Source organism: Camelina sativa, chromosome 11 (assembly GCF_000633955.1).
Source record: "Camelina sativa cultivar DH55 chromosome 11, Cs, whole genome shotgun sequence".
Taxonomy (NCBI): Eukaryota; Viridiplantae; Streptophyta; class Magnoliopsida; order Brassicales; family Brassicaceae; genus Camelina; species Camelina sativa.
In genome coordinates, this window is record NC_025695.1 from 16,257,177 (window position 1) to 16,279,718 (window position 22,542).

Genomic DNA, 22,542 nt, shown 5'->3' on the forward strand with positions numbered 1-22,542 from the left:
CGTCTACTTTTACAATTATAGTCAATGTATTTTTTTAAAAAATTATTGATGCATCTGTTTATAAATCCCTAAAATAATTTCATTAACTATGTTAATTAGATTCATTAATTAAATCATCATCTTTTAAAAAATTATATACATTTACAATTTAAAAAGATTAGTTGCAGTTAGTTTGATGTTATACTTCTTTTCTTTTTAACTCTCAAGTCACTATTTTGTTAGTTCCATTCCTTCTCACAAATAGTATTTGTTATAATACTCATTATAACCGTTTCGTTTCTTTTTATACTATGTTTGGATCGGAGTTCTTATTTTCCTATGTAGACGCACCTACATAGGAAAACATACATAATTTTAAACAGTTACTTCAAAGATAATGATTATATGTGTCCAAATCCATATCTATCCTACTAAGAGAAACATTCAACCATATATATTTGAATCCAATTACGAACCACTAAATAAGAACTCCGATCCAAATTCTTTCTAAATAGGGGGATCCGATCTCAATTCTGAATGCTAAGCAAAATCCGGTAAAAAGTCAGAAAAAGAAGGGGCAAAGTGTAAAAATATTTCTCAAGCTTTAAATGAAAAGAGACAAAATCATAGGAAAATTACAAAATCAAAGTTTTTTAATTAATGATTAAACCAAAGAAAGAACCCTCCAAAAAAACTAAACACTCTTTCTAAACCATTGCGTCTTTTGTTTGTCTCAAAAAAAAAAAAAAATAAATAAATAAAAAAAAGACTCGGAGACGCACAAAGCTACTTGCCGCCGAACCTTCCGTAAACCTCGTAGCCGCACTTCGTCGCCTTTTTGACTCGATCACGACCTCGTCTCAGTGATCGAATCGTACTTTACAAATTCACGCTCTTTGATCGAACGAGCTTGATCAGAGTCTTTTTTAATAAACTGGATGAAGTGACTAATTTCGCGTTTTGAAACGACCAAACTTGGTTCTTCTGGGTTTGGAGATTGAACAAATTTGTGGGATTTTGCGGGATACTCTGACTGATTCCGTGTGTGTGTTTTCGCGTTCTTTGTTTTGAAATTTCTGGGCAATGTTGGATTTTCGGGACGGTTTTGGTGGCGGCTGAGTTAGTGTGTGTTGTGTGTGTGGGGAGGGGGCTTTAGGAAGTAGTAGTAATTAGGGTTTGGGAATTGGGTTATGTTTAGGGGTATTGTAGTGTTAGAAGATGGGAGAGGATTATGAACTTGAAGAAGGAGAGATGAATTGTTCTTCTGATGAAGCCGTTGTTGATCTCTCCTACATTGTGAGCATCTTTTTTGTGATTTTTTTTTTTTTTTTTCAGTTACATTTGCTTCTTTGTGTGGTGTTATGTGTAAAGAATTGAAAAGCTTAATTACAATGTTGGGTTTTTTTTGTCTACTTGAAAAGTTGAAGGTCTTTTGGTAAATGATGTTTTGTTCATAAGGCCAATGCTGATTAACTTTACTGCATCTTAGTTCAGTTAGATATAGCTTTTATGAGATATCGCAAATGCTATGTATCTTGCTTGTTCTAGAGTTTTGAGTTCCAGCTTGAAGAACTATGTGTCGTCTTTTGTAGCATTCTCGCTTGTATGCATTCTCTATGGGGAACATAGTATTTTTTTTTATAAGTGTGGATATGCATTTCTTCTCTGTTTTTGTATCTTTTATTTTTTGCTAAAGTCTTCTTCTATGGGTGGTGTATTGAAGGACAAGAAGCTACAGAATGTACTTGGCCACTTCCAAAAAGATTTTGAAGTTGGAGCCCTTAACCTGTCTGGTAATTAATATTAACTATGGTTTAAGTGCGAAAGTATATTGAGATGAAATGTCATTGAAAGAATGATGTGGTTGGTCAGGTCCAAATATCTGTGACTATGGATCATTTTTGCCCACTTACGAACGTTCGCTTGCTGTATCATCATGTCAAAGGAGTTCTCCAGAAAATCATGACGTCCAAAGATTTTCTGATAATTTTCACGGAAAGGTATGAGAACAACAATTCTCACTTCGTTTTGAAGATAAAAATATTGAAAATACTTTGTTGTTTCAGTATTCTTCATTATGGATTCTTTTTAAGGTTTGAAGGAATCTGGACCTTTCAGTGATTGCTTTCTTGGTATTAGTTTAATCATGAGTACTAATGAATTATTGTTTGCTCAGAATGTGGTTCAGAAGTTTACGTCACTGCCTCCTACATCTTGTAAACTAGTAAGTAATCAGGATCCTCAGAACTATCAAACTTCAGGATCTCTTATGGCCCAAGCTCCTGGGAAGAAAGGAAATGCAGGAATACCGGGCAATGATTTGCCTGATCATAAGCCAATTACGGTTCGGATCAAAATGGGTTCTGAAATTTTGTCCCAAAAGGTTATAGTTTCCAAGGATCTTTGTCTCAATGGTTCTCTAAATTCACCACCCCGAAACAGCCATGATGATAGTAGCAGACTGCTACCACATTCATCTATGGAGAAGACAAGTGAATCTCCTTCCCGCATTCTACAGGTAGATCATATATCACATTCTGTCGGTTTTTTTTGTGTGGGTTAAATGGTTCGGGATTGATACCAACTTACTTTTAACTTCATGAAACAGGAAATGACTGCCATTCCTTTCCCAGAGGATCTACTGATGTCGCCTCTTCCTGATAGTCTGCTTGTTGTGAAAGAGAAGGAGAAGCAATATACTTTATCAGACAACCAACCTGTGCTTAAGACAGGAAAGGAACCTTCTAATCAGACAAAGAACAAGTTTTCGGATGTTGTACTTTGTGAGGAAACTCCAAGTGGAAGGAGAAGGAAAGCTGACTGCGTTACTGCCACCACTTGGAATGAGACTTCATCAACTGGTGAGATGAAAAGGCAAAAAGTTTTTTCCACTGGTCAGCTGGCCAGGGAGAAGTCAACTTCTGGTTTAGGTGCGGCAAGTTCTACTATTGATGGGTCTACAGCAAAATGTAACTTGCAGGAAGATATTAAAAAAGATGGTAAAAGTGATCCCACACTTGCATTTGCTAGATCAAACAAATTAAAGGTTGGTGGGGTGCATGCTGTGAAGGAGAAAAAGACATGTTTGACAAAGTTGCGACAGAAAAATACTAAAAATAGTTCTGGTGATAAATTTATATCAAAGATGCCTTTCAAAGATGCTGCATATATAGGTCACAATAGTATGGACGTTGGGTTTGATTTCGCGGTTGCACCTGCTTCCACCAGTCTTCACCTTGACAATTGGGCGCAATGTGATAGTTGTAAGACATGGCGACTACTTCCCCTTGGCCTGAATACTGAGAAGCTGCCTGATAAGTGGCTGTGTAGCATGCAAACGTGGCTGTAAGTATCTAGTTATTCCATTTAACCTCGCTTTTTAATGTATCTCCTATTCAAGGTTTGTATCCTGTGCTCTTTTCTTGATTCAAGCACTAATCCTTTTTAGTCGCTATCATGGTTAGTTTGAAATAAGTTTCATAGTTGTTTATAGTTGAAGTTTTTTTAATCGTGTTAGGTCTTGTTCCCTAGAACAGCTGGGTCAAGCAGTAAAGATGTAAAATTGTTTTGACAACGCTTCTACTTACTTTCTGGATTTGGTCATTCAACCTTGTGCAGAACCTTCAGGTTCTCATATTATCACATCTTCTTACCATCCTTCCTAAACTTCTCTTGTAGGCCTGGAATGAACCACTGTGGTGTCAGCGAGGAAGAGACAACAAAGGCTATCATACACTTTCGTGCTGGTGAGGCTCATGGTCCTGAAACTGGTGTCAAACTCCTCTCTGGTGCTATTTNTAACCTCGCTTTTTAATGTATCTCCTATTCAAGGTTTGTATCCTGTGCTTTTTTCTTGATTCAAGCACTAATCCTTTTTAGTCGCTATCATGTTTAGTTTGAAATAAGTTTCATAGTTGTTTATAGTTGAAGTTTTTTTAATCGTGTTAGGTCTTGTTCCCTAGAACAGCTGGGTCAAGCAGTAAAGATGTAAAATTGTTTTGACAACGCTTCTACTTACTTTCTGGATTTGGTCATTCAACCTTGTGCAGAACCTTCAGGTTCTCATATTATCACATCTTCTTACCCTCCTTCCTAAACTTCTCTTGTAGGCCTGGAATGAACCACTGTGGTGTCAGCGAGGAAGAGACAACAAAGGCTATCATACACTTTCGTGCTGGTGAGGCTCATGGTCCTGAAACTGGTGTCAAACTCCTCTCTGGTGCTATTTATGCTGATAAAAGCTACCAACCATTAACTTCTGGTTCATTGCCAAATCCAGTTGAAAAGAAGTCTAACATGAAAGACTTTTCTCAAGGACTTCCAAGCAATATCTTGGTTGATGCTGCAACGCCTATGAAAAGTAGCGCACATGTTCTTAAAATAAAAAACTTGAAGCTGTCAGGAGAAACGCCTAATGCTACTCAGATATCCACTGACTTTGGTGTGTCGCGCGATTTTGTTCAGGATAAGGTTGACCAGAAAGCAAAGTGGCGATCAGCAGGTCGGTTTTGCTAACAGCTAAGAGTACATTTTCACTTCACTTGGGCTTCTCTTTTTTCTTCAAAATAACTTGTTCTTATTGTAGGTACTGATTGTCAGATAAAGACTAAGAAGAAAAAGGAGGGTGACAAACAAGAAAGTGATGGTTCCAAGCATATCACGACTGGTGTTGGAAACAAACTCGCCAGAGATATGAAAGTAGAAGAAATACATTGGAATCAAGATCCGGAATGGACTCCAGCAGAGAGAAAAACAAAGCGTCCTGACAATGATTTTCACACTTTGGATGTAGAGCGAGACACAAAGAAAAGATTACTCGCATCTAAAAGCAAACCTGATCACAAACGTCAACTACCAACTGCTAGTGGTTCCTTGTGTACAAAAGCTCATGGCAGAATCAATACTCCAGTGAGGAAAGTAAGGTTGGTGGGTTCCAAGCAGGGTAGCGATGGCAACAATTTAAAATTGTTTGCAGATAGTGATGAAAAAGAGCCATCAATGGTCAAGGCGACAATAAATAAGATTTCAGTCCAGGAATCTAAAGCATGCCAAAGAAATGAATTGTTTCAGGCTGATGGCTCTCAAGAACACCGGAATGCTGATGCCTCATGTAAATATTTCTCTGGTGGAAGTGGGCAGATTTCTGGGGTAGAAACATCAAGCTCTTCGAAGGTTGTAGGATCACATAAAAGTGGAAGAATGTATGTGGAAGAAGTAAAAGCATCTCCTCTGGGATCAGTTTCTTCTTCCCCAGAAAGGTCATCATGCCCGACGAATCGTGCATCAGCTGCAGAGAGCTTACCTCGGAAAAAACAAAACATGAAATATGGTGATGCTGGGAGTAGATTTTTTCATGATAGAAAACCCCTATCCCAAGAAGCTAATTGTGAAATTTTGTCGACAACTCATCCTAAAAACAGGAAACAGCCAAAACCAGAAGTATGTAAACGAAACCCAAAGTTTGGTGATTTACCGTGCACAAGTATGAAATCGGTCCTTAAAAATAGAGCTGGGATAAACAAAATCGGTGACATTGCTCATGAGACTATGGATAGATCCTGCCATGCTGCGAATGATATACTTCAAGAGGCTGAAAAGCTGAAAAAGCTTGCCAACTGTTTGGAGGTCAGTTTTTTATGCTACGTCTAATGTAGTATGAAGCTTCAAGTTTCATCTGCTATAATTGAACAAATGAAAGAAATGATGGAACAGTAGAATGAATCACAGTGCTGTCTTTCTTCTGTTAGTTTTTAATTTGGTTGTCTTTCTATCTCAATGAATTCAGAGCTCTGGATTTGATTATGAATACAAGGAGACCAAATTTAAAGCGTCCCTGAAATTTCTCTTTGGAGCTTCACTTTTGGAAATGTGCAGTACTGATAATGTGGAAGGGGTGACGATGAGCCATGTTGAAGCTTACCATACTGCTGCAAAACTTTCAGAGTAAGTGAATGATTTTGCTTGCTCTTTTTTTCTATTTCCTTATAACTGAGGAAATTTGTCAGGAATCAGTGTATTACGAAACAGAATGCTGTTGATTCTATTATGTTTTTGTGGTCATTGAACACTCTGCTTGTTTGTCACAGAAGCTGTGCCCATCAATATGAAACGAGCCAAGAAATGGCTGCAGCTGTTTTGGCCTATAAATGCTCAGAAGTGGCTTGCATGAGGCTAGTGTACGGCAGAAGTTTAGGTCTGAGTGGAGAATGGAATGAATTGCAAAAGATGGTACAGATGACTCCTCAAGGTAATATTGGATTTTGGATCTATGATCATATCAGTGAGTGAACTTTTTCTGGAGATATCTTGTCAATGTGGTCAAGTCAGAATAATAATGGTTTTCATTGTCTAAAATAGTCCTCGGTGGTTTTTTTTTGTTTCGGTCACGTAGTAAAGATATTTTATCTCAGCAGTACTGAATGTATTCATACTATTTGGCTTAGTATGTCCACCTTTCATAGTTTACAAAAATTTTATCGCTTTAATATCTGGAAGTTCATATAATCGTTTCTACAGGTGAATCACCGTCGTCATCTGCATCTGATGTTGATAGTTTTAATCATCAAGGGGTGATTGATAAGTCTGCTAAAACTAAAAGAGGTCTCTCCCTTGTTGCTGGAAACCTTCTCACTGTTGCTAAAAGCCAGCTAAATTTTCTTCCGTTATTGGACTTTGTAAGTTATCCCACGTTCATCAATTATTGGCATGATACATTTCAAAAAGCAAGCTGGGTTGTCTCTTACCTCTGCTGTTTGAGTTTTGATACCTCAACTTTCCAGGCCTTTAAGTTGGTTAAGAGAGATAGGATAGTCAGAGATCAATTTCTTTATATATGCATTTTCTATACATCTTTGATGCAACACGTGATACAAGCATTTTACAGTACTTCAATTGAACAAATTTATAGAGTTCCATATATGAATCACTGAAAGAGAGGGATTGATGTGTGCGCAGTTGGAACATATCAGTCTCATTTCATTACATCCCTGTTTAAATATATGTTTGCTGAATTGAAACATGGAGTTGTGTCGATTCTGGACAACTAAGATTCTTCTGTTGCCTGAGCTGTGCATGTCTTTCTCATCTATCTTCCTGTGACAAACAAAGCTGATATCTTATAATTATCTAATGCAGACAGAGAGCATGAATCTGGCAATGGAAGCCTCAGCAAAAACTCAAAATGCTTTTAAAGCAGTCACTGTCACTTTAGAAGAAACAAAGCATGGAGATTGTATCGCTGCTATCAAGAAAGTTGTCGATTTCAGTTTCCATGATGTGGAAGCGCTTATAAAGATGATTGAGGTTGCACTGGATGCTCTAAATTCATCAAGATTCGGTGGCCCAAAGTGTTGAATCTATTTTGTACATAGGCTCTGGTCCTATAAAGAATAGAATAGTGTTTTAGCAAGAAGAGCAACCCAGAAGCATGGATCTAGATTACCTCTGGTTTTCATGAACTTCCATAGAAAAGTCTTATAATTAGGATAGTGTTCAAGGCTGATTACCCTTGAATAGATTAGGAAAGAAAGACTTGGAAAGAGGACACTAGATAAGGATGGATATATAAGGTCTACGTTTGCACTTTGCAGTAATTCTCAGGGTCCTGTTTCATGTCTTTCTTCTTTTTGGTGTCCGGGTATCCAAGACTAACTAAAGAATATTTATAGAAGAGTAGCAGGATTCTTAGATATAGTCATTTCAAAGATTGGGTAGTGATAAGAGTTTTGACAAGACACTGCTCTATTACCCTCTAATCATGTTTCAGTTCTGTTCAAAGTATAATTGGAATTGAAACATAAATTTTTTGCGGTGATATAACAAGATCATGTGCTTATCAGCTTCTGTCAGGTATGTATTCCTCTATTTTGTCATCTTATTCTGCTGAGTAGCTTTCACCAAGCAAATGATCAGGATAGTGGTTCTTTTTGAACACTTATAATAGATTATTGTTACACAACGTCTTTGGTTTCTAAATTTAACAACGGAAACTTTCAAAATTTAGCTGATTTTGGTTTTTTGGTGCACCGCGTTTAAGTTTCATACCAACATGTGAGTTGTTGCGAATTTCACCATGTTAGTTGTTGCTCTGTTCGTCTTGAACCCAACAAAGTAGTAAGTAGCAACCTCAAGCTACTTCTGCGATTTCTGTTTGTATCTGTATTCGGTTTCATATGGACCCATACAAGATGCTCTTCTGTTTTGATATTCCATTTGGGGATGTTTGGATGCTCTTACTTCGCCATTCGTAAACGCCCCAGTTCGGTAGACTGTAGAAACACTTCTTCTGGCCTTCTGTGTAAACAGGCTTAGCTTCAGTTTTGGCAGTGTTGTTTTTTTGTACTCTCCTGGCTTAGTTCATGCCAAGTCACAATGGCTAGCTTGTATTGCTGCATAAAGCTTTTTGCATTGTAAATAGTTGTTAACCACAGTCAAGTCTTTTCCCAAGTAATTTGTTTTTTTTTGGTTATACAGTTACAGTTACAAATTTTGTTTATACTGTTCACATACCATAAAAGTTGTTTCTAAACCATAACTAACTCAATTCTTTAGTCAAATCGTATTTGTTTCATTTCATTTGACTAATTAAGCTAATTTCATTATAAGTGATCTCCTTGGAACCGCTTCTACGACAATGTTTTCACTATGAATGATTCGGAATATGTCAGACCAAATAATTGACGTATAAGCATTGGATAGCACTTGTCACTTGCTGATCCGACTGAATTAACCAACCGCTTGCTCGCTTCACCAACAGTCTCTACTCTTCCATGTAACCTACCTAGCTCTGCTCAAACTTGTATTGTTTCTGCCAAGTCATAAACATAATCAACACGGCCAGGTCTTCCAAGGATATCTACAACACAAGTTAATTGCCTAGGATCAGGAATCACACACCATGCTTTGAGTTCAAGAATTATAGGCCTTGTGTAACCCAGACCCGAATGGCAGCAAGCGTGTAATATGCCAAGTAAGGTTACATAGTTAGGCTTTTGATATTTAAAATCAAACCAAAGTCAAATTTAATTTAATTCTAGGCCTTCTGTTGTATCGAAGTTTTCTATAGAAAATCTAAAACTGGAATTAAATTTTACATTTTACTGAAATATATATACAACATTAATAAAACTCACTGTTGTTATAAATAATTCTATTGTTATGTGGATGCCTATTATCGGCCCATTAGTGTAAAACCTAAACCTAATGTTGTATTATTGTATGTTATATCCTATAGGATAGATAATAATACAAGAGAACAATTCCCTAAATCTCTGTGTTCACAACACGTTATCAGCACGAATCTCTAACCCTAGCTGTTTTTAAGAAAAAAAAAAAACTCTAGAGAAAAAAAAAAACCCTATCAGCTGACGTTGAGCAGCAGCCGTCACCGCTTCCAACCTCGAACGTCTCTCGTCTCTGCTTCGCTCTTCCTACCGAGAGAACACCAACATCATCGAGATAAGTGATTTATATATCATATTGCTTTATAAAGTTATGGTCATGCATGAGTCCATCAAAATATACTTATAAGCACATAATCGTGATAGAATCGTAATAGTTTAATAATTAATATGTTAAGAAAACCGTGTTATATTATCGATCGATTAACAGGCTTATTCCCACGTCGTGAATAAATCGAAACATGATAGATGCTCCACTGTTCATGCTTTATTATGAAATTCGTTTGTTTAATTGTTTTAGTATTACGTGGTTAGCTTGGTATTGGATAATATTTATATACTCATGCAACTTTGTTGTTTGAAATCAATCGACTTTGCAGTTTATTTGTATTACATGGTTTAGACTAGTTCTATGTGATTAATATATTCTAATTTGAAGAATTGTATATGTTTTAAGTTTAAGACATGCTTATAAATATATGGTTTGATGTTTTATTGACTCGCCCAAACCTGCACACATGCTTGGTGATTTATAATTGATTGATAATCTATGTTGGATTGTCGGTATTTGTTCGATCTCAGTTCCTATATTATTAAGCATCGTATTTGTTAATTGTTTTAAATTAAAAACATACTTTGATTGACTGCATATTATTGAACATAATGTTGCATTTACCAAATCAAACTACGCGTTAACTGCTACACTGTTTTAGTGCTTTGATTTGGTAAATCGTTGGTTTGAGGTTGTTTAGCGATCGTTAGTTTGAGTATGATGCCTAGTGCTTCATTGTCACATGATTTTTATATATTGATTTATGATCGAGGTTTATAAACCGTATGATTTATATATGATTATGAATAATTTCTCTAGATCTAAGTGCTTTGGTAATAGCCATAGCAATCAAATACATTATTCGTTGTTTTGTTATACTTGGCTAAAAGTTTCTTATTGTTTTGAAACGAAGGATTCAATATAAAGGATCGAGCAAACTATCATTAGTGGAAGCTGTTTCCGTTACAGATCCGATGACGTCTCTCCATGGAGATAAGTATTTATATATATATATATATATATATATATATATATATCTATATATATATATATATATATTATTGATTAGCAAATAAATAAGTATGATATGCTTTATTAGCTAATGTTTTATAAATAACCTATTTTCATTGATAACTGATTAAAACATATATATATATATATATATATTGGTTTTATAAAACGTTTTAAAAAGAATATATATATATATATATATATATATATTCATTTAACGTTTTAAAAAGAAAGTATAAAGAAATGATGCTTAATACTTATTTAACATTCATTTATATATATGATTGTTATAATGTTTGTGATTTATTTTAGTTGTTTAATCACAAATTTAAATCTAATGAAAATTAGATATAATATCATGATGAAATATTTTAAATCCTGTCCTCCAACTTTTTTTTTGGTGAATACATTGAAAATTTAGTAACAAATTACTAAATAATAATTATTGATCATGTTTTCTTGGCATCACTTCTATGGGGAGGTTTAAGTCCAAATATATGACCATAAAAATTCACTAGTTCTTTAGAATAATCTAAAGAAGGTAAATGACTAAAAGTCTATAAGAGAATATATACAAACAACTTAATTCTACTTATAACCAAGATTATAATAGAAAATAATATCATTGTTGGAAATATATTATAGAAAATATATTTTACTTGTCACAAAATATTGTTGTCAAGTAAGACACAATATAGTGAAAAATATTTTTAAAAAATATTATAATCTTATTTTTTTGTGACTGTATAAATTTATGAGATGTTGATGTAAATCACATCATATTGGTTTGGCCTATTCATTGAACTGAATATGACTTTATGCAAAGAAAAAGGAAAATGTCACATCAATGATAAGAAAGTTGCTATAAAAGTGGTTATAAATGTGGGTATGATATTTATATAAGGTCGCGGTTAAGTCGACTAGTATCTCCACTATAAGTGAATAATAAGTACATCAGGTACTTATCTCATCTATATATGATGATGATGAAAGAAGTTAGTGTGAGACAATTTCCACTATTCTACTACAATAATAAGAAGTAGTAGAAAAAGTATTGAAAGCTCTTGAAGAGTATATATACTATTGCCTATGGGAACATAATTTGATAATTATGTGTTATAATCTCCCAATTAGCCACAAAGTTAAAAGGGTCTAAGATATAATATATTACCCAATTTGAGAATGTTATTGATTACAAAGTGGAATTCAAATCGAGATTGATAGACATGAAGTGTCATCATCTCGAGGGGGAGAATTCATGAATCCCACATACAGAGGTGATGGAACAAATATAAGATTATGTTCACACCCAAAATGAGTTTAATCACTCATATGAAAAAGCAAATCTTGAGGATTTGAAAAGTAATCATGTTGAGACAATATGCGAAGAATATACTTTGAAATCATAAGTATCACCCAAGGCAATAAAATTATTTTAGAGATTACATGCATTATCTAGAAGATAAAATGCTTTGTGAAAATCTCATTGTTTGGCATGACCAGTTAAGCCATTCCGGTTTAGTAGTGATGCGAAAGAATAATCAGAAAATTCTCAAAAGATTTATTAGAAAACCTAAAGAGTTTATTTTGTGATTTATTATGTGTGCTGCTTTACAAAGCAAGCCGATTATATGGTTTTCACCGACCCCATGAATTTGGATAATGTCAATTTTCTCGTATGTATACAAAGCGATATTGTGGAATGATCATCCACTATATATGTTTGTTATTAACTTGCAACATGGTGTTTGCGAGAGTATTTGGTTAATTGACAATGGTGGTGAAACCATGCCAAGTAATTGACATAAATGATTCTATATGTCAAGTAATTCGCATCATGCCAACGAATAATCATGAGTACTTCCTCATTACAATTGGTTTAGATCAGAAATCAGATATCTTCCATCTAAATGTGTTTTACATTCTAGTTGCTCCACCACAGTTATATAAGATGGAATTTGAAAGAATGTTGGAAATATGTTGGATATGAATCTCTTTTAAAGATTGAATATCTCAAAAATTTGAGGCTCAAGACTGTTTTAGTGAGTCAGTCTTTCCAACATAAGGGGGAGAAAATAAGCAGCTGATAAATAAATATATTGGAAGAAATTATCTTGATCCTCGTACTAAGAAATGTGTGCTAGAAATTAAAAATATAATTTATTGGCAAAGTTTGCAAAGATGCTAAAAGCATGCAAGAGCCATTTTCTGACCTTGAGTGACAAAGTCACATATACCAGCTGTGCTTCAATTGAAATTAATATCCTAGAAGGATAAGATCAACTGCTAGTAAGTCTAAGGATCACATGATGTGTGATAGACTTATGGTTCCAAATATAAGTATCCCCGGAAAAGAAAAAGGAGCATAAATTAATATGGCACCGAGGAAGCAAAGAGTTATGGAAAATCTCTAGAAGAGATGTAGACATGAGTAAGAAAGAGATTCAGGTACCTGAGAATCATAATGAAAAGAAATCTCAACAAGTTGAGTCATGTCTAGAACAAAAAGGAACCAAAGAGCAAATCGACGTCGTTAATATGTTTGTATGCAATGTTGCAGTTGATGATGTTATGGATAAAAATCGAGGATCATAAACCGCAGTCAATATAAAAAGTTTTATTGAAAAGTGTACACATAGAATGATTGGTTAATCATTGAAAGAAGTAACTATGAAATAATTCAAATCTCTTAAAGAGATAATATTTGGACTTGTAGTCCTTACACTTGAAAGTGTAAAATGAGTGGGACATAAGGGGATCTTTATGAGAAATAAAGTACATGTAGTAGTACAATGATTCTCATAAATACTTGATATTTATTATGAGAAATGTACTCTCATATGGTGGAAACAACTATGTAGATCCCTTATGAGTTTGAAAATACGGCAAGACTTGATTTAGTATATTTAAAAGGATTTCAAACTATAAGAGATATATACCTTAAAGTAATTATATTGCTACTTATATTGCTAGTAGCAATATTTAATAGTTCTTGAGAATATTGTAAAAGCAAGAAAAAGTCTTGATGCCTTTCGACACTTTTAGAGAGAAAAGGGTGAGAGTTTATATCTATGAGAGAATCATGTTTGTAGATCATTGTTATTGATCTTAGTGATCTTATAGTGGGTTGAAATTGGAAACAATCTAAGAAAAAATCTTAGGGTTGTATAAATCCGAGATTGAACACTAATTGTAATAGTGTTCAAGAAGTATTTTCAAGAAAGTTTGAGGATGTAGGCATTTGCTGAACCTCGTTAAAAGAAAAATTGTATATGTATTTTGTCTCTTCTGCACTTACAAGTGGTTCTTGTTAAAAGAAAGGTACAAGAACAAGTGCAAAATATGTTGATGATGAAAATATTATCTGATCTCTTGTAGAAACAATCGATGATGAAATATTACTCCTAAAAGATGGAGAAATCGAATTTTATAAGATCAGATTTTTCATGAAATTTTTTAAGGTTATGGATTTGACATCTGTTGAAAGACATGTTATCTCAAGATGCATACATCATCTTACATAGAAAAATGGTCTTGTAGTACCATATTAAGAAGAAGAGTTGAAAGAGACAACTTTACAAAGAGAGTATGAATAACTCTTATGTATAAGTTGATTGTATGTAAAAGAAGATTTTGGCTTAAAGTTCAAATAAATCTTTTATATGAAAGGGGTACAAATGACTTGAAGTTCAATGACCCGAGAGAATATATGATGATCATATGAGTTCTGTTTATAACAGTTTAGAAAAGATGATATATATGATCATAATGCTTAACCTGAAGATGATGTTTTCAGGGGGAGAAATATGCTCATGTGCGTGGTTTTTATCCTATTGGGTTTTTCCATGAAAGGTTTTTAATGAGACAACAAAAGAACACGTGAAAGATAAACACCTGAAGAGGAATATTATGATTCCAATGGTGAAAGACTATCATCTTTAAAGTCTTTGAAATACATTAATGAGATTGTGAAAAACAAAGATAATGATAAAAATGAGTCACTTGCGAGACCCATGACCAATAGAAGAATAGCGATACACGTTTACTACAGATTCGTTCAAGTGAAGATTTGGCGAACCATTTACCAAGACGTTTCCAACAACTATTTTAAAGAAGCTATTTCATCATATTGGATCGGTCATTTCGAAGATTTCAAGTGATGTACTCAAGAGGGGGAGTAAAAGCGCGCTGCACTCTTTTTCCTTTAACCATGGTTTTTCTCACTAGGTTTTCCTGGTAAGGTTTTTAACGAGGCAGCATCTCACATGCGCATTTGGGCCTACATTTTTATAATGGTCATCTAAGGGGGAGTGTTATAAATAACTCTATTATTATGTGAATGCCCATTATCGGCCCATTATTGTAAAACCTAAACTTAATATTGTATCACTATATATATGTTATATCCTGATAGATAATAATACAAGAAAACAATTCCCTATATGTTTGTGTTCACAACAAGTGTGTTTTTTTAGGCCGGAAGTATTTAACTCACTTATTTTCCCACGGTGAAATAATGAATTGTATGAATTTAAGTATATTTATTTAACTTGATCGGTTTTTGATGTTTGAACCAAAAAGGAAGAACAGGTAAAATATATATATATCTATATATATATATATATATATTCATTTTTTTTTTATCTTCTCAATCAATACGTACAGAACAAGTAAAAAGAAACAGATAAATGTCTAGGGTTCCGAACGAGGCTGGAGATGCGACGACGGAGTTGGTTTCTCCGCCGCTGAAGAAGCCAAAGATAGATCCGGAGGCGAAGGCGAAGGCGGATGCAGAGGCCAAAACAGAAATGCGGATTCTCCTCCAAGGAGAATGGAACGATCCTGAATTCATCAGACAGCGAGATCTGTATTGGGAGCAATTTGAAAAGAGCGAGGTAGCCGATCTATGTTTTTCTGATTCGATATTTTTATCTTTTTCGGGTTTTGGATGAACCGTTTCAATTCGATGTTTTTGTTTTTAGGGTTACGATGTTGATTGGGATAATTTCCCAGCCGTCAAATTCGAATGGGCATCAGATCTGTCACGTCGATATACCAATCAGGAGTTGCTCGATCTGTGTATTAAGACGGCCATTGACGAAGAAAACGAAGAATCTGTTAGAAACTCGGATCAGCTTTCTCTCTAAATCGTTCGTTCGTTTCTTCTACTCTTTCTTCTTTAATCTTATTTCATTTTGCAGGGAACAAATCTCGAGTTGGTCAAGTATGTGAGTGCAAATATACTGGGAGTTCAAGGATTCTTGTTTTGCATGACATTCTGGGCACAAGATGTTTCATCACCGAATCCTGAGCCAAAACTTTACCAAGCAAAGGTGAGGAAGTTTATGGATGACTTCATTGTCAGTGAATTCAGGCTAAGGCTAAAAGTAATTCATCATCACTTTCACATGTGCTACAAAGATTTACTGAAAGTCAAAAAGAGAAGGTAATTAAATAGGACGGTGCTTCTATTGTTGAAATAAGAAGTGGTGGTTGTTATGTTTGTCAACAAAAGTGGGCTGCAAGCTTCCTATAAATAGAGAGAGATCAAGCGAGAGCAAATCATCCCATAGCATCCAATATAATAAAGAGAAGTTGCAATACTAAGCAACATATAAATAAGAGAGTGTGTGAGGTTTGGAAAAATAACGAGTGGTGTGAGATTTGAGTGTTTTTACTATAAGTTATAAACTTTGTATTGTGAGTGATTTACAAATAAATATAAGAGTGTTTTATTTAGTTGGCTTATATATTTGTGGTTAATTTATAAATTGTGTATTTACAAGATACCAATTATACTTTAACCCAATATTAAACCGATTAATTTCTCAACATTTGGTATCAGAGCGAAGTCGATCCGACCAACTCTAATATATATTTGTTTAGTTGTTATTTGGAAGCTTTTGGTAAAATCATGACGGATTTTACTACCTCTATTGAGAAGCTCAATAACAACAATTATGGGTCATGGAGTACTCGCATGAAGTTTTATTTGCTCGGACAAGATTTATGGGATATCGTTAACGGAGCTGAGACGACACCACCAAGAGAAGCAAGAAGCACAGATACAACTTCCGACACCTCAACCTCAACACCGGTACGACAAGATGCTGCACCTCAAAGACCAACGAGTGATCATGACGCCTTAAAGAAGTGGAAGGTCAAGGCTGGTAAAGCCATGTATGCTTTAACCGTGGCTGTAGAAGAAGATTTTCTACAACGGATTAAAGATGCCCGAACACCAAAAGAAGCTTGGGACATATTGACGGCAATCTTTGCGAAGAAGAATGACGCAAAATTACAAAGGCTTGAGAATGAGCTTTTGTCTATCTCCCAGAAGAATATGACCGTGAGTCAATATTTTTCAAAAGTGAAGTCTCTTTGTGATGAGATTTCTAAACTAGATCCTGAAAATTCTATTACTCAGACAAGAATGAAAAGAATTATCATTCATGGTCTGAAGCCAGAATACAAGAGTATTATTACGGCAACTCGGGGCTGGGCTACCGAGCCAACTTTAGCAGATCTAGAGAATTTGCTAATGAATGAGGAGGATCTAGATAAACCCACACTTAGCCGACCAACCAATGGTGAAGAGACAGCTTTATTCACCAATAAGAGAAATGACCAAGGTTATGGTTATGGTCGTGGTCGAGGACGTGGTCGAGGTCGCGGTCGAGGACGCGGACGTGGTACCGGGAGATTCAACGGACAAGAACGAGATGCTCAAGGAAACCATGAGAGAAGTTTCCAATCAGGGGGAGCTCGAGGAGCTCAAAATAATCAAGGTGGTCAGAATCGATGGCAACAAAATAATAATGAAAGTGATGCATGTTACCATTGTGGCAAGAAGGGACATTATGCAAGAAATTGTTGGTCAAAGAAAGTTGAAGGAAATGCTGCCACAAGTTCAAAGAATGAAGGACATGGAGAAGAAGATTGGGAGTTTGAAACTTCTTTCTTTGCGGAGGAAGTGGATCTTGATGATGGAAGAGAGGAAGACTCAATAAAAGAATTTGCACTCACCGCTGTATGCGATCACTCAGTCGACTACAAAAATGATTGGATCGTTGACTCTGGGTGTTCAAATCATATGACAGGAGATGTGTCAAAATTAGTGAACATCACAAAATACAATGGAGATCGTGTTATTATAACAGCTGATAACACACAATTGCCAATAGCCCATGTTGGTGAGACAAATCTACCACAAAAGAATGGACATGAAGAAATTCAACTTCGAAATGTTTACCATGTCCCAGGAATGAAGAAGAACCTGTTATCCGTACCCCAACTCACAAGTGCAGGCAACTACGTACTGTTTGGTCCAGAAGATGTGAAGGTGTATCGAGAATTAAAAATTATTGGCACACCGTTCATAGAAGGACCAAAAATGAGGGCTATTTATGTGATGTCAGCAGAAGAAGCCTATGTTGAAAAAACGAGGAGAAGTGACACTGGCGACTTGTGGCATGCACGACTCGGACATGTCAATTACAGCAAATTAAAGATTATGATGCAGAAGTCGATGTTGAAGGGACTCCCACAACTTGAGATGAACCATGAGATTGTGTGCGCAGGATGCCAATATGGTAAGGCACATCAATTGCCTTACAAGGATTCAAATTTTAAAGCTAAGGAGCCGTTGGAGCTGGTTCATTCAGATTTGCTGGGAAAAATCAAACAACCATCAACACGTGGTTATCAATATTTGATAACCTTTATTGATGATTTTTCAAGATACGTATGGGTTTATTTTCTAAAGCATAAAGATGAGGCTTTAGAAAAATTTAAAGAATTCAAGACCACAGTAGAACGTGAGCTCGGTAAAACGATCAAGTGCCTACGCACTGATAATGGAGGAGAATACACTTCAAACGAGTTTAACAACTACCTTAAGGAGGTTAATATTCGGAGACAACTCACTTGTGCAAAAACTCCACAACAAAATGGAGTAGCCGAAAGAAAGAATCGCCACCTCGCAGAAATTTGTCGAAGTCTTCTGCACGCTAAGAACGTTGATACAAGATTTTGGGCAGAATGCATGAAGACGGGTGTTTATATCACCAATAGGCTGCCACAACCAAGATTGGAGTTTGTTTCACCATTTCAGAAGTTATATGATGTGAAACCAACGGTCAGTTACTTTCGAGTATTTGGATGTGTGTGCTATGTTTTTATTGCCGATGAAGATCGCAGTAAATTTGACAAGAAGGCCATTCGCTGCATTTTTGTGGGATACGACGAACAAAAGAAAGGCTGGAGATGTTGTGATCCCAATACAAACAAGATATATGTCTCACGAAATGTTGTATTCGATGAGGCATCTTCGTGGTGGGCAAACAAGGTAGCTTTACCAGATACGCATGAGTTGCAAGAAAAATTACAAACGAAGTTACAACTAGAATCGTCTCCTGGCAATGAAGACACAGAAGAACAGTTACCGTCACCTCAATCGAACGTTGGATCCAAGTCAAGAAGCCCTTGGAAAACAGGTGTTCATGAAACACCAAATGAAGTGGAGACCACTCAACAAGAAGAACAACAAGTGGAGCCAGTACAACCTCAACTACGAAGGTCTATAAGAGAAAGACGTAAAAATCCAAAGTACATAAATGCTGCGTATGCTGAAGTTAAAGAGCCAACTACATTCGAAGAAGCGTCAAGGAATCCAGAATGGAGAAAAGCTATGGAAGAAGAAATTTTGGCACTAAAACAAAATCAAACTTGGAATTTAGTGCCTAAACCGGAAGGTGTTAAACCAATATCCTGCAAATGGGTTTACAAGCTGAAAACTCTTCCAGACGGTACAATCGAACGATACAAGGCCCGATTAGTTGTACGTGGATTTTCTCAAGAGTATGGTATAGACTATGATGAGACATTTAGTCCAGTGGCAAAGATAACCACAGTTCGTGTGCTACTAGCACTAGCCGCAAGTAAGTCATGGAATTTATGGCAGATGGATGTGAAGAACGCTTTTCTAAATGGAGAACTTGATCGTGAAATTTATATTGATCAACCCCAAGGATTCGTAAATCACGAAAAACCAGAGTATGTGTGCAAATTAAAGAAGGCTTTGTATGGTTTAAAGCAGGCGCCTAGAGCATGGTACGGGAAGATTGCGGAGTTTTTAGTCCAAAGTGGTTATCATGTTGCCCCATCAGATTCGAGTCTGTTCGTGAAGATTCAAGGAGAAAAATTATCAATTATTCTTGTATATGTCGATGATATAATCATCACCGGAGATGACACGGGCGAGATTCAAAGGACAAGGGAAAACTTGTTTGTTCGATTTCAAATGAAAGAACTTGGTGAATTAAATCACTTCCTAGGATTGGAAGTTGAAAGAACAAAAGACGGCATATTTCTTGGTCAACAGAAATATGCAAGAGATCTCATTCAGAAGTTTGGGTTAGCTGAGTGTAAACCAATCACTACACCAATGGAGCCAAATTTGAAGTTGTGTGCCTATGATGGAAAAGACTTGGATGATACAACAATGTATCGACAAATCGTAGGTAGTCTTATCTATCTTACTCTTTCTAGACCCGACATAACTTTCGCTGTAGGCGTTGTTAGCAGGTTCATGCAGAAACCGAAGAAACCACACCTTGAAGCAGTTAAAAGAATCTTGAGATATATCAAAGGCACGATTGATTGGGGACTCCTTTACAAGAAAGGAGTACAAAGTAAGCTCAATGGTTATTGCGATGCTGACTATGCTGGAGATCATGACACTCGGAGGTCAACTACTGGATATGTATTTAACCTTGGTTCTGGAGCTATATCATGGTGCAGTAAGAGACAACCTACCGTTTCTCTTTCAACCACAGAAGCAGAATATAGAGCAGGAGCAATGGCAACACAAGAATGTGCTTGGTTGACTCAACTCATGAAAGATTTAAACCAACCGATAGAAGATGGAGTTCCATTACACTGTGACAACCTGTCAGCAGTTCGTTTAGCCGAAAATCCTGTTTTTCATGCTCGAACAAAACATGTGGAGGTACATTATCATTTCTTGCGAGAAAAGGTACTTCAAGGAGATATTGTCATGAAACCAATCAAGACACAAGATCAGGTTGCAGACATCTTTACAAAAAGCTTATCTGCATCTAAGGTTATCGGATTTCGAATGTTACTTGGAATGACTACACGCACAAGGAAAGTTGATAATGAGGGGGAGTGTTAAAAGTAATTCATCATCACTTTCACATGTGCTACAAAGATTTACTGAAAGTCAAAAAGAGAAGGTAATTAAATAGGACGGTGCTTCTATTGTTGAAATAAGAAGTGGTGGTTGTTATGTTTGTCAACAAAAGTGGGCTGCAAGCTTCCTATAAATAGAGAGAGATCAAGCGAGAGCAAATCATCCCATAGCATCCAATATAATAAAGAGAAGTTGCAATACTAAGCAACATATAAATAAGAGAGTGTGTGAGGTTTGGAAAAATAACGAGTGGTGTGAGATTTGAGTGTTTTTACTATAAGTTATAAACTTTGTATTGTGAGTGATTTACAAATAAATATAAGAGTGTTTTATTTAGTTGGCTTATATATTTGTGGTTAATTTATAAATTGTGTATTTACAAGATACCAATTATACTTTAACCCAATATTAAACCGATTAATTTCTCAACAAAGGCCAACTCAAGAACAATGGGGTTGACCAGGTTTACCTACTTTTCATATGATTAATTTTTTTATTTTGCTTCTTGAGTTGGCCATGACTTGTCAGTTGTGTCTCTCATAACGACTCCAACTCCGGTTTGCCCAAGACGCTTCTTCATCTTTGAACAGTTTACTTTCCAAGCAGCTTAATTAATGTGCCCTTATTTTACCTACACTCGTCTTAATGTAATTGGTCTTTATTTTAAACGCTTCTTTTGGGTTACTGAGTGAAATCTGAAAAGACAAGTTGCAAAAAATTTGCAATCCTGATAAAATGATAGGGTTACATGATTGATAATACAGGTCACAAACAAAAACATTCAACTATGAAAGTAAGATTAGCTCCTATCTGATCCCTGAGGGAACAGAAAGTTTGATGAAAGTTCAATGCCACTTTCACAAAGCTCAATCCCACTTTCACAACATTGTCGTTCGAGTCTTTTCCAATGTTGAATAGTGCTTCGAATGTTATGTTAATATTCAATAATATTAATATTCTGTTTATAAAAACAATATATATACTCCTATTTAACATAATGAATTTACAACATACATTCGTCTCCTTGCTCGAGGACGTTACTAAGGGCAAATCCAGTGGGAGTTGCTCAACAAATTTCTCATTTAAAAAAATTTATACTAAATAAAAGTATGAGCTATAAACTCCTTAACTTGTCCACATAAGATTTTAAACCTCCAATTGAAGTTCGACATGTCATTACTTAATATTTTTTAAAAATTTCAGAATTTTGTATATTCAAATATTTTAAACGACCAATCAAAATCAGAGATCTCTATATTTAACATTTTCAAAATTATGTAAATTTCTATATTAAAATATTTAAAAATAATTGTATGTATATTCCACATTGGCTAGAAATTTTTTAGAAAATGGCTGAGAAACATTATAAATAAGACTAATATGCTTCCAACTATGAATGAGCATGAAGCTTGATTTAACAAGCGTCCAAATTTAAAACAATTATAAACTTTTAATAGGTTCAAAAATATTATAAATATTTTAACTCTTTAGAATGTTTAAAAATATTATAAATACTCCCATCAAAAGTTTAAAATAATATAAATATTTAACTCTATCAAAAGTTTAAGTATCATTAATATTCAACACTAAAAAATTAAAATGTTAAAAATATTTAAATTACATCTAAATTTTAAAATATTAGAAAAAATTTAAACTCTATTAAGAATTAAAAAATTTAAGTGTTATAAAATATTATATATTTGTTTTTTAATATCTTAAAATATCTTATTTATCTCTCTTTGTACTTTATATCTATTATGAGCTGTAAAACATATTTTTGTGTATGACTTTATAGACGATTTGATATTATTTCAGTAAATTTTAGGGTCTAAGGAAGAAGGATTAACGTTGCAAGATATTGATTTGTGTTGTTTGACTTAATTTTTGAT

General features: G+C 35.1%; 1 protein-coding gene across 1 annotated transcript; it reads left to right on the forward strand.

Moving 5' to 3' along the window:
* LOC104723573 lies at nt 702–8,428 on the forward strand. The gene is made up of 11 exons (XM_010441953.2): nt 702–1,275; nt 1,703–1,772; nt 1,852–1,979; nt 2,156–2,497; nt 2,588–3,324; nt 4,089–4,480; nt 4,565–5,604; nt 5,765–5,922; nt 6,066–6,226; nt 6,496–6,653; nt 7,114–8,428. Exons 1-11 carry the CDS (start codon nt 1,198–1,200, stop codon nt 7,330–7,332), a joined length of 3,483 nt encoding a protein of 1,160 aa, XP_010440255.1. The 5' UTR covers nt 702–1,197; the 3' UTR covers nt 7,333–8,428.

Bases quoted from the DNA above. Each gene is read 5' to 3' on its own strand.
- LOC104723573 (XM_010441953.2), top strand. From the start codon at position 1,198: ATGGGAGAGGATTATGAACTTGAAGAAGGAGAGATGAATTGTTCTTCT. The intron at 3,325-4,088 runs GTAAGTATCTAG...CTTCTCTTGTAG, and splicing joins TGTAGCATGCAAACGTGGCT to GCCTGGAATGAACCACTGTG. The intron at 6,227-6,495 runs GTAATATTGGAT...TCGTTTCTACAG, and splicing joins GGTACAGATGACTCCTCAAG to GTGAATCACCGTCGTCATCT.